The sequence below is a fragment of the Symphalangus syndactylus genome, chromosome 3, assembly GCF_028878055.3.
Source record: "Symphalangus syndactylus isolate Jambi chromosome 3, NHGRI_mSymSyn1-v2.1_pri, whole genome shotgun sequence".
In the NCBI taxonomy this organism is placed as follows: domain Eukaryota; kingdom Metazoa; phylum Chordata; class Mammalia; order Primates; family Hylobatidae; genus Symphalangus; species Symphalangus syndactylus.
This window is the reverse complement of record NC_072425.2, coordinates 24442274-24459148: the sequence shown is the minus strand read 5'-3', so window position 1 is coordinate 24459148 and position 16875 is coordinate 24442274. Positions and strand designations below refer to the sequence as shown.

At 40.0% G+C, this 16875-nt stretch overlaps 1 protein-coding gene across 12 annotated transcripts in view; it reads right to left on the bottom strand.

Moving 5' to 3' along the window:
* CDK5RAP2 (CDK5 regulatory subunit associated protein 2) overlaps positions 1-16875 on the bottom strand; it is a 191903-nt gene that overhangs the window by 93193 nt on the left and 81835 nt on the right. For all 12 annotated transcript variants that reach the window (XM_055271298.2, XM_055271295.2, XM_055271301.2 and 9 more), the window contains exons 13-14: positions 4500-4670; positions 469-612 (exon numbers count right to left, since the gene is read on the bottom strand). In XM_055271298.2, the coding sequence (XP_055127273.1) occupies positions 469-612; positions 4500-4670 (315 nt within the window). The remainder of the gene's footprint in view (positions 1-468; positions 613-4499; positions 4671-16875) is intronic.

Genomic DNA, 16875 nt, shown 5'->3' with positions numbered 1-16875 from the left:
ATACAACTACATATGCAAAGGCACAAGGAGGTACAAACATGGTGTTTTCAGGAATCTATAAGAAATTTGCTATTGCTGGAGACGAAAGAAAATGAGATTGGAAAGATGATTTGGGGCCAGATAAGGAAGGGCCTGCTGTGCCATTTTTTGTGTGAATTTAAACAGGAACACTTACAAAACACTTGGGATTACATAGTTCTTAAGAGGTGAGCCCTGATAGAGCAAATGAGGCTTCTGGTTTAACAAGCTATGATTTCTCAGTTTTCTGTGCAGTGCAAAGACTAATATTCATTGAAGGATATTAATCTGTAACGTGGTCGGCTAAGAACTCCTCCTCCTACCTGTTGTAGGCTCAAATATCAACAAGAAGCCATTTGAGGATCTCTAGATCAAAGGAGTTATCAAATATGTTTCAAAAAAGTGTATGAATCCATTCACATGTGAACGTCCAATTTCAGTCAAGCTTACCTTAGAGACGATGGTTTTGCTGCCTGGTGACCGTTGAGAAGAGCACTTTTCTGTTATTAAGCCTTCATTCCTGAGCTCGAGATCCTCTGCAGCCATTAAATAGTGGTTCTGCTGTATTACTTCCAAATCTTTTTCATTGAATTTCTAATGAAATAAAACAAATTCTAAGCAAGTTGTCATCAAGAAAAAAAAATATTAAGAAACTGTCCCAAACTCCTTAAGGAAAAATGTTTTATTTTTTCATAATACTCCTATATCCCCTACATAATTTTCATCATTCCACAATACTAGGCAATTACAAAACTGTTATGCAACTCCATTTCTATGCTATTACAACTTGCAGAATAGCTGAACGCCAGCAAAGCAGAGCCAAGGATGGTGGCAGTCGCTACAAACCGTCCTCGCTCGCCACCACTGTGACTACCTTCCAGTGGGTGTGGAGGACAAAGGCAGGCTCTGACCCAACAGACCTGGTTCCAAACCTAGGTGCATCCTGCTCAGGGTGTGATCTGCTTCCAGTCCTGCAGGCTCATGGGGATGATTACAAGACCTGCACATCAAGACCCAATGAAGTCTTAGTCTCTCTTGAAATGTTATAAATTTGATAAAACTTGAACTGTCCATATCCAAAAGGAGACCTGACTCCCAGGAAAAAAAGCCAAGACTGCAAATATTGCTTTAGGGTCTGGTCACATGTGAAAGGCTCCTTCATGATCACACACAATACGATTCCACTGGCTGAACCCTTCAGAAGATCTAACATCCAACAACACAACAGGATGAGAGACCATACCTCTAGTCTTCTGCATGAAATCTATTCCTAACTATTTAAAATCCTGGTAACTCCTGAACTGGGATTCTGTCCACTCTTGTCAAAAATTAAGCATAAGAACCACATCTTATTCCTAAGCACCTAGCAGAATTAATTTATCCTTTCAAATTTTTATAAGAAATTAGGTGAACACAAACAAAAAAAGTAGAGGCGATTCTTTATAAAAACTCATTGAACTGTAATAGAAAGAACTAGAAATCAAATAACCAATACTGACTTTCTAGAATTGTCACAATACAGTTGTGCTTAAATTACACTATTCATTTTCATTTTTCTAAAGTCCAATTATAGATATATATAGTTTAACAGTCAAATAGTACTAAAAGCTTACATAGAAAACGGTGTCCTCTCCCTCTCCGCTCCTCTCACCTCTCAAATCCCACTCCCAGAGAAAAACAACTTTCAACTCTTTAGCTATTTCTTCTGCTATATACCTCCATGTTTCTATATTACATTCCTATTCTTACATGGCTTGGTTTCTTAAGTTTAGATTTTACCTACTGGCTCCTGCCATAGAAGTTTAAGGATTCAGCTCTTACATCCTCTGTCCCTCAACCCTTTTCCTAATAATATCCCAATTTCAGTTAAATCAATATTCTGCATTTACATTATAGCCACGCAGATACTGCTCATAACTTAGCCATATGGTGTTCCATGATCACACATCAAAAAATTGACCATCTGCATTTTAGTTTCTTAGAGAAATCCCAACTGAACTCCTCCTCAAGAGTTCAAATCTGGGCTTTCTACATAAGCAGCTCAGCTCTCATCCCAAGACTTCCCTTCACCACATGCCATGTCAATTCCCTACTTTCTGGAACCCATGTTTCTCTCTCTTGGTTATTCTCTCCCATTTGGTGATTCCTTTCTACATATTGAATCATCCTACAAGAGCTTCCTGCAAAAGAGTACATAGAAGGCAGATGATTGTAGGCACCAAATGTCTGAAAATGCCTTTATTCTGCCCTCACACTTGCTAACAGCTTGGCTGAGTATAGAACGCTGGATTGGAAATAACTTTTCCTCCAAATCTGAAAGCACTGCTCTTCCATCTTCTGGTTTCCAATGTTGCTGCTGAGAATTCTGACGTCATTCCAAGTGTGGGTTCTTTGTATGTGACCTGTATTCTCCTCTCTGTGGAAGCCTTTCAGGTCCTCTCTTTAGCCCTCTGTTCTAAAATTTCAAAATGACACACCATGGGGTATGGGTCTTTTCTCATTCTTTGTGCTAGAAACACAGCAGGCCCTTTCAATGTAGAAATAGTTGTCCTTCCATTCTGGGGAATTTTCTCCTATTACTTTGAAAACTTCCTTTCCTCTGCTTTGCCTGTTCTGTCTTTCTAGAACTCCCATTAGTCATATTTTGGACCTCTTGTATCAAGCCTCTAGTTTTCTTAATTTTCTCTCCCATTTTCTCATCTTTTTATTTGTTTAGTCTATTTTCTGAAAGACTTACTCAACTTTATCTTCCAACTTTTCTTACTCTTCTTTTAAACTTTTTTATATTTGCAATCATACTTTCAAATCCCAATAGGTCATTCTTCTTTTCCAAATATCTTTTTTGTCAGAGCCTTATCTAAAGGAGTTATAGCCCTGAATGTTTGGACTTTTAAAAGGTGTCTTGTTTTCTCCTCCTTGCATGTTTCTATTTCCTCTACATACCTCTGTTCTGTTTGGCCTCTTTGTCTTTCGTTTTGTTGTTTTTTTTTTTTTTTTGAGAAGGAGTTTCACTCTTTTTGCCCCGGCTGGAGTGCAGTGGCACGATCTCGGCTCACCACAACCTCTGCCTCCCAGGTTCAAGTGATTCTCCTGCCTCAGCCTCCCGAGTAGCTGGGATTACAGGCATGCACCACCACACCCGGCTAATTCTGTATTTTTAGTAGAGACGGAGTTTCTCCAGGTTGGTCAGGCTGGTCTCAAACTCCTGACCTCAGGTTATCCGCCCACCTCAGCCTCCCAAAGGGCTGGAATTTCAGGCATGAGCCACCACGCCAGGCCATCTTTCCTCCTAAACTCTTTTCTCCTTTTTGATAAACTCAGGCGATCCACCTACTTTTAGGGGTTAGAAGTGCTCAGCAGCTCTGAGAGTATGGAAAGGACCTGTCAAAGGTGGCCTCACAGCGAGGTGCGCAGGTACGGGCCCAGGTATTTTGCTGGAGGACCCCCAACTGTCAGCATCTTTCAGTTGTTTCTCCCCTCCGAGGCATCTCACTGCTGGGCATGCACACTTCCACTCCCTCCCTGTTTTCACTTAAGTGGTCACTCCTGCTTTCAGTTACATCTGGTGACCCCATGGCCAGAGCTTCTCTGGTTTAAGGTCTCCAGAGGTCTCCTGCTAGTGAGGAGAGGGTCACCTATAACTGCTTAGAATTACAGCCAGTCTCCCATTTTTAAAGTTACCAGGTATAGCCAATGCATGCTATGCCTTTCTGGGGTTCTGCAGCATAAACCAGCTTGCTTCTTCTTGGCCTTTTGTCCCAAAGGCATGTAGCTGTGTGGAGAAATCTGAATCCCATGCCCTTAACACTTGCCCATCCACTTAGCCAAATTATATTTTTCTTTCTTTTTTTCTTTTTACCTCTTTTGTCTACAAGCCACACTTATCCAAAATTCTGTTGACAACTCACACTTGCTATTATACCTGCTTCTATTCTCCTAGTTTGTCCCTGTGGGTTTATACCTTTTTATTCTTTCATTGTTATTTTAATGAGGTTTCTGTAGGAAGCAGAGTTAAATGCCTATGTTTACTCCATCATGGTTATCTGTTAAGTCTGAGGTGAATTTCAAAAATTCATGACATGATCAAACGAGAAGGCTACTCCTAAAGAAAAAGGAACAGTTGGAGGAAAAGAACAGGGGAGTGAAAGAGCATGGTATAAGTAAGTAACAGGAAGTATTTGCAGTAGAAGAACCTCAGTGAAGTGGCCTGAGCACTACGGCAAAACAAGCCAGAGCGTGAATCCAGGCTCTGCTATTTAGTCGTCATATGACCCAGGATATGTTTCTTCCCTTCTCTGAGTTTCTGTTTCACCACACTTACCTCTCTGGTGGCTGAAGCCCAAATGACATAATTAAAGCTCTAAAGTATTCTGAAACATAGCAATGATTACTGTAATCGTAAATATTTCTGCAAAAAAATTATTTTTTTAAAAAATCAACCCATGCCAAATTAAAAAATTTAAATACAAAAGTTATAGTACCTGAAGCAACACGTCCTTTTGATTGGTACTTTCTGTTAGATGTTTGATCACTTGCTCTTGATTGTGCAATTTTTTATTGCTTTCACTCAAAAGACTCTTGTAACGATTTTCCATTGCTTTCTCTCTTTCATTCACTTCATTGCGTAATTTTTCAACTTCATTTCTAAGATCCTACCAGAAGAAAATGAAAAAATGGAATTTACTTGACAAAAATTTCAATCTCTTATGTGTTAGACTTGCTAAATTACTGCTACAAGACAGCAAGATAATAGATGTATTTAAGGGAATATACAAGTGTATATTTAAATCCTTCTCAAACTCTTACAAAAACCACTATAAGAATAATCTGAAATTTGGCAAAAGATTTATGAACAGATATTTATCACAACATTATTTAAAATGCTGGAAAACCAGAAAGAAGCTAGATAGTCAACAACAGAGAAATAATTATAAAGAGTACAGTATTTAAAAAACACACACCCACAATTATGAGTCAAAACAAACCAGAGTATCAAACTGTACAGATAACAAGATGCTCATTATTTTCTAAATGTTAACACAAATGTCATAAGGCTATGAGGTAACACATCAAAACAACAACAGTATATCTAAGTAGAGGAAGTGTGGGTAATTTTCCATTGATTTTTTACTTATTTATTTTTCTAAGTTTCCACAATTTCTAAATAATCCTGGCAGGGCGCGGTGGCTCACGCCTGTAATCCCAGCACTTTGGGAGGCCAAGGCGGGCGGATCACGAGGTCAGGAGATCGAGACCATCCTGGCTAACACGGTGAAACCCCGTTTCTACTAAAAAATACAAAAAATTAGCCGGGCGAGGTGGCGGGCGCCTGTAGTCCCAGCTACGTGGGAGGCTGGGGCAAGAGAATGGCGTGAACCCCTGGGGACGGAGCCTGCAGTGAGCCGAGATCGCGCCACTGCACTCCAGCCTGGGTGAAAGAGCGAGACTCCTCCTCCAAAAAAAAAAAAAAAAAAAAAAAAATCCTGTATTACCTTCATAATCAGGAAAAAAAACTGTCTTAATACCATTTGCAAAGAATTTATAATAACATAAAAAAGTTCATGTTATTCCCATGTTATAGAAAAAGGAAAAAAAAACCATATACAGAATGATTGTGACTACCTTTAAATATGTACTATTTGTAATACTGAAGCACTATTCATAATAGCAAAAGGCTGTATACAATCCAAATGTCCACCAACAGAGGAAAAAACTATGGTACATTCTCACAATGGAGCACTCTTAAGCTATAAAGGAAAAGGAATGAGGACTCTTTCTCTCTATAAATATACTGCCCTAAAGTAATCTTCAGAATATTTTGGTTAAGTGTGTGTGGCAGCAGCAGAGACCCAGGAGAAATAAGTATGGATAGCATACTGCCATTTATTTAACCATGAAACAAATTAAATGACTGCCTATAAGATATAAGAGAGAACAAGGTAGAAGGGACGAAGATAGAGACTGGAACTCATTTTACATACGTGACGTTGCAATCATTTAAACGTTTATACAATTATCTTAAAAATAAAATAAAATCCCCTAAAACTGAAAAAAGAGCAAGCAAACAAATGAATCTAACTTTGTAACCAGTTAACTGGTTAACCAAACAGACAGAAATTATTTCAATAACTTTGAAGCAGAATCATTTGTACATCCCTAGTGGGATATTTCTCTAAGTACAAAAGAGGTTGTAAAAAAATCTTAAACTGTTTTTAGTAATTATGTTATAAGTAATGATATTGGTAATGTTATTCTGAAACTGTGTGAGTATATATAACATATATATTTATTAAACAATTATTGTCATAAAACCCAAAACTTTAAGTAGAAAAGAAATACAAACATAAAAGAAGTTAAAACTTGTCACTCTAAATTTGAATTTGAAATATCAATATGAACTTCTATTTTCTGTCATTTCCTTTCACTAAAAAAGGCTAGAATTGGTGTCCTCCCTGGTATCCAGACTATAGTCTCTAAATGCCTTTTCCTATAAAAAAGAACAGGGTTCTTCAAAGCAGTGGTTCTAAAGCATAGTCCCTAGAACAGCATAATCAGTGTCACCTGCATATATGCAAATACATTGCTGGTTCTGAGGATGGAAAGGGGACTCAGACCTAGAAATCAGGTAGGCTCTAGGAGCTGGAAAAGGCAAGGAAATGATTCTCCTCTAGAGCCTTCAGGAGGAACGCAGCCCTGCCAACACCTTGATTTTAGTCCAGTGGGACCCATTTGAGACTTCTGACTTCTAGAATTGCAAGATAATAGATTTGTACTGTTAAGCCACCAAGTTTGTGGTAATTTGTTGCAGCAGCAATAGAAGCTAATAATACAGTCACCACTGGAGGATTCTAGGGAACTTGTTTTCACTTTCCTGTATGAGCTGCACCTCAGGGTAACTAAATAGGTGATGAAAAACCAAGTTTCTCTTTATAGACGTATTCAGCTATAAAAGAAGGAATAATGAAATCAAATTATCACCATTTGCAAATGATCAATAGCTAGTAACATCAGAAAAAGACGGACTATCAAATATTTGAAAGTACAAATGACCATTTATGATGTAATCTTGCCAAAAAATTTAACCTGAATTTGACCATGCATCTTATCTAAACTACCACTTTACTAGAAACAGTCAACAGAGAAATAAGTCAAATGACGTTACAGAAACAGCAAAATCCACAATGTGAAAAACAATGTGAAGAACAAACGACCCAACATATTCAACAAACAAATTACATGGCGTAAAAAAAAGGAGGGAGAACCTGCTTACTTATTAAACAATAAGTTGAAAAGTTGGCCTGTAATCTGAGCACTTTGGGAGACGGAGGCAGGCAGATCACTTGAGGTCAGGAGTTTGAGACCAGCTTGGCCAACATGGCGAAACCCTGTCTCCACGAAAAATACAAAAATGAGCGGGGCGTGGTGGCACATGCCAATAATCCCAGCTACTCGGGAGGCTGAAGCAGGAGAATCGCTTGAATCCGAGAGGCAGAGGTTGCAGTGAGCCAAGATGGCACCACTGCACTCCGGCCTGGGTGGTACAGCAAGACTCAGTTGAAAAAAAAAAAAAAAGGAAAGAAAGGGGAGAATGAACTCTGCAGAATTAGTCTGAATTCATGATCACACACACACACAGAATTGGAAAGACAGAAATATACATGTTTGTATGCATGTGTAAATACACATATTTCAGCTCTGTACACTGACAAATCCTAGAGGCAATATCACTCCAGTAGTAATGAGGATACCTAACATTCACATCTTGGTTTCTAAATATCATTTTCCAATAAAAGAAACCAGTGTTTCTTGGGGAAATACTTGATTCCAGGCCTAGAGCAGGGGAAATATAATACGAAATGAGCCTAGGAGACCTTGTGCTCCTAGAAAGCAAGGAATTGCTCAAAAAATGAGGAGTCATATTGAAAAGGCACAGGAATCAATTTGAAGGAGCTCCCAATGGCCAAATCTGGGTCAATTTGAACAATAAAATAAATAATGATAGCAATGGCTTATAACTTGTAGAGTAAAACAATATCTGCAAGTCCATACTGATAGAAACAAATAACTAAATAATAAATGCAGGAGGAGGAAGAGGACAGCTCTTCCTCATGGTAGACATACAACTAATGAGAATAGAAGGAAAGATAGAAAAAGAAAATAACAACTAGGTAAACACCACAGTAATAACTGTTGCGGGTAAGAATCACCAATAGATGCTAGAATTCTTCAAAGTATGACGAGAAGCAGGATATTCATATGGTCTCAAAAGATCTCCCCACAAAATTAATTATAAAGGGAATAAAATAGTGGCTTTATAGTGAAGAAACCCAGAAAATTCCACTTTAACTAAGTGACTAGCACTAACCTCATCAATAATGACAGATTGACCTTACGCACCTCCAAATACAATACACTAAGAAGAGCACATCACTTCCATGCTATTCTTGCCAAAAACACATAACCTCAATCTAATCATGAGAGTGTTGGGAGAAAAGCTGAGTGTTGGGAGAAGCTGAGGCAGGGCTTGATATCTGACACAATGTAAAAGAGTCTTGGAACATGTCCGGGGTTCAGGGTCTAAAACCCCCTGTGGCCTTTGGAACACCAAGCTCTGTGCTAAAGGGTGGAAGGCTACCCTGACGCACCATAATCTAAGCCCAGGGCATAAAACCCCTCGTGGCTTGGATAGAATCCAGGGCTCAGGGCATAAAATCCCTTGTGGCTCTAGAATGTGTCTAGACTTGCTGGCTCCTTGCTCCTCGCTCTCCCAGGATGAATTGTATCTTGAGTTAAAAGAACCTGCTCTCCATTATCTCAAGTAGCAGAACATGTTCCATATGCCGCAAAGGAAATGCTAAACCGTCACAGCTGTAGATCATGTGCTTGCCCTTTCCCATATTCTCATCACCTGTTTCTTTGTTTGATCACCAATAAATAGTCTGGGCTTCCAGAGCTCCGGGCCTTCGTAGCCTCCATACTTAGTGATGGCCCCCTGGTCCCACTTTCTCTCTCAAAGTGTCTTTTCTCATTCCTTTGACTCCAACGGACTTCGTTGCCCCCCACGACCTGGTGTTGGGTCTGATCACCCCAACATGAGAGAAACACCAGACAAGCCCAAATTTAAGAACATTTCACAAAATAACTGACCAGTCCTCTTCAAACCAGTCAAGGTCATAAAAGACAAAATCTGAGCAACTGTTCCAGACTAGCCAAGACTAAGCAGACATGACAATTCAATGTGGATCCTTCATGAGATCCTGAACCAGAAAAGGGTCACTCATGGGAAAACTGGCAGAATATAAATAGAGTTTGTAGATTAGTTCATAGTGTTGCATCAATGTTAATTTCCTGATACTGGTAAGTATGCCACAGTTATGCAAAATGTTAACACTACAGGATATATGGGAACTTTCTATATTGTTTTTGCACCTTTCCTGTATGTTTAAAATTATTTCAAAATAAAAAGTTTAAAGAAAAAAAAAAAAAACATATCCATGGGTGTGGTGACTCACGCCTGTAATACTAACACTTTGGAAGCCCAAGGCAGAAGGATCACTTGAGCCCAGGAATTTGACACCAGCCTGGGCAACATGGCAAGACCCCATCTCTAAAATAAATAAATAAATAAGTAAATAAAATGCAACGTATATACCTTGTTTGGATCATGATTTATCTTTTTTTAGAGACAAGGTCTTACTAAGTTGTCCAAGTTTATCTCAAATTCCTAGGCTCAAGCAATCCTCCCATCTCAGTCTCCCAAAGTGCTGGGATTACAGGCATGAGCCACCAATCCCATCCTTGGACCATGATTTAAACAAATTATTTCAAACAATTGTTTTTAATGAGACAATCAGGAAAATTTAAACATTTATTGGTTATTTGGTAATTTTAAGAGATTACCACCCTTTTTAATGTGAAAATGGTACTTTTTAAAACATAATGAAATACTGATAAAGTAGTATGTCTGGGAACTGCTTAAAATAATTCAGTGTTGAAAAGGAGGGAATGATGGGGAGGGCAGAGATGACACAAGATTAGCTCTCAGTTTATGATGGCTAAAGCTGGGAGACAAACACATACGGGTTCAATGTACTATTCTCTCTCCTTTTGTGGGTATTTGAAATTTTCCATAATGAGCAGGGTTTGTTTTTTTTTAAAGGTACTTATTAGAAACCTGCAAGAAGTATCAGAACACATGATTATAGATGATTTTCTTAATTGTGTTATTCTTTTCTCAATTTTAAAATATTTCACACTAAGCAGACACTACATTCATAATTGGTAAAGTAACGTTTTTTAAAATGCTTTAAAAATTGTTAATTTTTTTCTTGGGCAAAAAGATGATGATGAGATTGCCCTAAACCTTTACTCCAAACAGCCAGACCAAGAACCTATCATGAATTATAAATGTCAGTAAACAGAAATTCAATTCTGGAGAAGGAAATAAAGGGTTTTTTGTATTATTATACAAATGATACTAAAGCAACATTAACAGAATTCTAAAGCTAAAGAATAAAAACATTCCCCCAAAATACAGTCATGGCAATATATTAAACCATTTTCAAACAGTAGGTGCTCCTTTCAGTTCTTGTCCATCTGCAGCCCTAATTTTTATACAGTTTTAAGTTTGGTATGGACTTTACCCATTTCACTTTACTCCATTATACTATATGGCCTACAAAGAGCATAGAGCAATTAATGATGACATAAAAGAACAATTAAACAAAAAGAAAAGTTTAAGAGAATAAAGTCAAGAAAAGTTTTTTGTTTTGTTTCGTTTCAAGTACAGAGATGAGAATGGTCTAGAGAGCTGCTATAATACGGAGCTTCCAACTTGGCTCTGCTCATTCTTTTAGTCTAAAGGAAAGGCAGGACAGGTGGCGAGGCAGTGCCTGAAGTGAAAGATACCACATGATCATTACGCTGAGCAATTTTAATGCATATCTCTTAGGTCACTTAACTACCTTGCCACTGTCACCAACTGTTTGCTAGTACAGAAAATACAAAAAAGAAGAGCTGTGAGCATAAAACAAGTTTTTTTTTTCTAACTTCTGATTTGTTTTCTTAGGCTAAATCCCCAAAAGTAGAATTACTAGGCCCAAGGGTAAGCATGTTTTCAGAATTCTTTCTACAAAGTGACAAACTTCCTTCCAAAAAAACAGTAGCAAAAATGCAATCACCAAGTGGGAGTTTTTTGTTTCACCACATCCTCACCAGCACTGATACTTTCTTAAATGTTTGCTAATTTAATTGGTATAAAAAGGTTCTTCACAGGTGTTTGAATTTGCATTCTTTGATTGCCAATCATGCTTCTATATATTTGACTATTGTCTGAATTTCTCCTTGTGCAAATTGTCCTTGTCGGCCATGAATGAAAATAGTTTCAAGGACAGTCATAATGAAAAGCTGATCTCTCAAGAATCACCCAAGGTATACAGACAAAAACATACACACACAAACTCATTTTCCCCCTACATTACAAAATCTACCAGGGCAAGGTCTAGCTACCATACTAATGCTATTAGAGAAGAGGCTGATTATGAGGGTTCACCTTTCAAATGGGTATCATCATGTTTTTGCCTTCCTGATTGTGTTTTGCTGGCCGGTGACTGCTCAGAAACAGTCAGTACCACCAGGGCCAGAAGAGCGGCTGTAGCTAAAGAGTGGGTACTGAGTGGAGTAAGGGGGGGCCTGGGAATTCCCATACCTGAAAATTCCTACACCTGGGAGCTCCCACATCTGAGTTCTATTAATAGATGCTACTGTGTGTCAAGCACCTACCATTGTTCCAGGCAAGGTGCTAGACACTTTCATAATGACGCATTTACTCTTCACAACATACGATGGCCCACAAGGCCCCCACCAGTTGGACCCCCCTGACCTCGCTGCCCTCTTCCCCTGTGGCTCTCCCCAGCCAGTTCTGCTCCAGCAACCCTGGCTGTCTTGCCATTCCTCTTACACACCAGGTCAGAGCCCTTATGCCTGCTGCTCTATCTGGAAAGTTCTCCAGGTTGCTCCCTTACTTTCTTCAAGTGTGTGCTCAACCATCATCTTCTCAGACCAATCTTCCCTGACCATCCACAATACTCTCCATATTCCTTCCCTTCACCATTGTGCCCCATGGCACCTCCTAATATAGTATTTAATTTATATGTGTATTTTGCTTGCAGTTTTCCCACCAGAATGCAAGTTCCATGAGGGCAGGGAGTTTTGTGTATTTTGTTTGCTGCTATATCTCCAGCACCTAGAATGGTACCTGGCACATAGCAGACACTGTGGCAGATTAAACATAGCCATAAATTATTTGACTTTCCTTCCATCAGGAGGTGTGGAGTCTATGTCCCCTCCTATTGAATCTGGGCAGTGTAACACCTGCTGTGACCATGAGAATATGGCAGAAGTGACACCGTGTCAGTTTCTGTTCTTTCCAGCCATCCCCGACAAGGTACCAGACATATGAGTGAAGAATCATGGACCCTCCAGCCCACTCCATCCACCAGCTGAAGACCATGAGTAACCTGGGCCACATGGAGCAGAAAACCCAGCTATGCCCTGCCCAAGTCCTTGGCTCACAAACTCATGAGGTATAATGAAATGATTGTTGTTTTGGGGTAATTTGTTATGCAGCAATAGATACCCAGGAAAGCACTCAATAAGCATCTGTTGGATGACTGAATTAATCAAGGAATGAGATGGATGGGACTGCTCTCATTTTATGAATGAGGAAACAGGCTGAGACAGGTAATTTGCCTAAGATCACAGTTAGCAAGGGACAGCACCTGCCTTATTCCAGGTCTCTCTCATTCGAAATCTTCTCAGTTCGCCTCCACACCATGGTTTAGATCTTTTTTGCATGACTCACTAACGCTATGATGCCACTCCACTTAATGTATATCTAACACTCACTTTTAGAAATCTTCCCCTGAAAAATGCTGTGAAGAATTACTATAAAACCTCTGTTAAGCCAGCCATTTAGGTACACCTTTAAATTCACAATAAATGTGTATGTCATCCTAGAAAGATCGTGCATACCCATTAATTCTAAAAATGTTCATGTATCATGCTGAGTAAAGAGTGTGCACTTTTCCTGTGCACAGTAATTACATGTCCACTTACCACATTTCCGAGATTCAGTTTCCTCCTCTATACAAACGACTATCAGACCCATATTTCGATGTCTGGTTCAAATTCCAGTGTATGTATGTGTATTCAGCAACCATTTATTCCATTCTCCTTTTAATTTCCTTTTAATTTTTAATTCAGCTACCTAGGTTAAGAACGTCTTACATGGCTTAAGTGATAAGGGCTACTAATGTGCCACATTTCTCCCACAAATCCCCTAACAGAGTTGACAACGTGAAAATGACCTATTACAGAATTCCATGAAGGACATGTAGTTTTGTCATTCCCCAAGATTAGGAGTTATTAACCTAAGGACCATTGACTGGGCCAGGGATCCTATGCAAATTTGTGTGCATGTACATTTGGGGTGGAGGGGGGATCAGCCCCACAACATCATCACGACCTTGGGGAAAGTAGACCGCTTCTCTTATTTTACTCATTAGTTATGGAAACCACCATTTACTGAGCACCAGCTATGAACCAAGCACAGGCCAAGGCATTTTTACATAAAGTATCTCCAACCCTAATGACTGCCTACATGGTAAATATTATTAGTCCTGTTTTTACAGAAAGAGAACTAAGGCCCACAGAGGTTGAGAGATTTTCACGAAGCTTTACAAAAGCTCTAGTAAGTTCTAGTGCTGAAATCCAAACCCCAGTCGGTGTGACCCCAAATTCTGTGCTTTTTCCACCCAAATGCACTACTGTTAAGGCTAAAGAAAACATAAAACCACTCTGTGACACAGGCTTCCACTAGCCAATAATTTCAATACCTGAAATTAATTTATCATTTCTTAAGGACTTGGATTGATGGACTCTCTAGCCTGAGACCGAGGCCCTCCTTCTAATGAATGGGGCAGAACCAAGCACCTTCAACCTCATATGAAGAGCAGTCAAAGAAGGTTTAAAGTAAAATGACCATAAGGGGAGGGCAGGTTTGTGTGCAGAGGTGGCCCTGAAGAAGAGTGGCTGCCATGGCAACACAAAGACGCAGACAGGCTCATGCACTTGCCACCAGTGGGGTTCTAATAAATGTTTTGGGGAGGCATGGAAACAGCATGTCTTGCCTGAGTACAACAATCAGAACTGAAAATTGATCATCTTGGGTAGTTTTTTCAAACCTCCTTCGATATTCCTGGACTGTGAAAACAGACAGCCCTAGTCTTAAATCCTGCCTCTACTGCTAACTAGCAGTGTGACCAGAGATGGATAACTTAAATCTTTCTGAGTGTTTCCTTTCCGGTAAATGAAGATAATAATGCAAACTCCCAGGGTCCTTGGAGGTCTGGAGGAGAGAATGCACAATGGGTGCCCAGCATAGAAGCTAGTGCAGAGCAAATGAAGCCATCTCACCTCTCTCTGTCCCCACATACAACTCCCAGGCTGATCCTCACTACCCGGTTTCCTCACATGGCCATGGCATCACCACCACCACCCCCACCCCACCACAAGGTTCAGCTCTTGCCCCTCCCTCTCACAGTCACCTTGTCATCCGACAGTTAACCCATGCCTCAAGGTGCAGCACGCCCTCAACATAGAGCACCTGGGAGATGAAAAGCGAGGATTGGGTGCTTTTCATCGCCAAGAGTATCCAAACAGTGCCTTGTCCATCACTCCTGCTATCCCCAGAGTTCTCAAAGGAGTTATACACAACAATAGCAGAATGGGAATCAAAGTACAATTCTGTGACAATCTCATATCCAGATAAGTGCTTTCTGATAAAATTAAGGGTTTGGAGTAGTTGATGTTGTATATTGTTTGGGAAAAGAGAGGGTGTATGCAGCTTAGGGAGCTGCCCAAGTCCTCTTACTCAAGTAGAAGTAGAAGTGCACAAAGATGACTGACAAGGAAATGAGGGAGTCGGCCTGCCCAGCAAAGGCTAGGCCTGGCTACATCTGGAGCAGGAAAGCAACAGAATCTGGAACTTGGGTTCTTATAACTCACCCATTAACAAGGATGGCCCCCAAAATATCCTGAACTCTCATCACTCAGATTAGTAACTCCTCATTCCTTAATTAGAAAGGACGAAGGGTAGAAGCTGCAGTACTAAGAAAGGTATTCCTCTCGCCAGACAGCTCCCTACCCCGCATCCCACTGCCTCTGCCTTCTTCAGAACTCAGCTCCCAGCCAGTCAGCTGCAACAGCTTCCTAACTGGTCTCGCTGCTTCTGAGTTCACCCCACTAAACCACATGTAGACCTCTGATCATTATGTCTCTGCTCGGCATCCTTCAGTGACTGCAAGTTAACTGCAGAATGAAGCTACCCTACAAGGAGTCTACTCAAGGCTTCTACCAGTGGGCTTCAGCTTACATTTCAGCTTTATCTGCAACCAGTCCTCTTCATCCAACCACTTCATTAACATACTTTCAGGCTCTCTGCCTGTATCTACCAGTCCCCTCCACCTGGAAAAAGTACAAATTCCCTCCAGTTCCACCTAGAGAAAGCACGCTATCCTTCAAGGCCCAATTCAAGTGCCACCTCTTCCACAAGGCCCAATCTGAGTACTCAGGCCATCAACAATCATCCTCATAAATACCACCCAACATTTTCTTCTACAAACTCTATGACATTTAGGAGAGTGCTGGGCACTTTACCCATCACCTCACTCAACTCTCACAACCCTATGAAGCAGGTACAGGCATAGTTCATTTCATTGTGCTCTGCTCTACTGCACTTCACAGAGATTTTGTATTTTTACAAATTCAAGGTCTGCAGCAACCCTGCATCAACCAAGTCTGTCAGCATCACTTTTCCAACAGCATGTGTTCATTTCATGTCTCTGTGTCGCCTTTGGGTAATTCTTGCAATATTTCAAACTTTTTCACTATTAGTATCTGTTATGGTGATCAGTGATCTTTGATATTCCTATTCCAATTGTTTGGCAGGGCCTCAAATCACACCCATATAAGATGGCAAACTTAACGGATAAAAGTGTATTCCAAGTGCTCCACCAACTGGCCATTCCTCTGTCTCCTTCCCTCTCCTCATGCCTCCCTATGCCCTATGATACAACAAAATTGAAATTAGGCCAGTGAATAACCCTATAATGGCTTCTAAGTGTTCAAGTGAAAGGAAGAGTCACATCTCTCTCACTTTTTAAATCAAAAGCTAGAAATGATTAAGCTTAGTGAGGACGACATGTCAAAAGTCAATATAGCCAAAAGCTAGGTGTCTTGCACCAGTTAGCCAAATTGTGAATGCAAAGAAAAAGTTCTTGAAGGAAATTAAAAGTGCTACTCCAGTGAACATATGAATGGTAAGAAAGCTAAACAGCCTTGCTGATACAGAGAAAGCTGTGGTCTGAATAGATCAAACCAGTCACAACATTCCCTTAAGCCAAAGTCTAATCCAGAGCAAAGCCTTAACTCTCTTCAATTCTATGAAAGCTGAGAGAGGTGAAGAAGCTGCAAAAAGAAAAAACAAAAATTGAAGCTAGCAGAGGTTGGTTCCTGAGGTTTAAGGAAATAAGTTATCTAAGTAACATAAAAGTGTAAGGTAAAGTTACAAGTGCTGATGAAGAAGCTGCAGTAAGTTATCCAAGAGATCTAAGCTAACTGATGGAGGTAGCTACACTAAACAGGTTTTTAATGCAGATGAAACAGCCTTACATTGGAAGAAGATGCCATCTAGGAGTTTCATAGCTAGAGAGGAGCAGTCAATGTCTGGCTTCAAAACTTCAAAAGACAGGGTGACTTCCTTATTAGGGGCTAATGCAGCTGGTAACTTTAACTGGA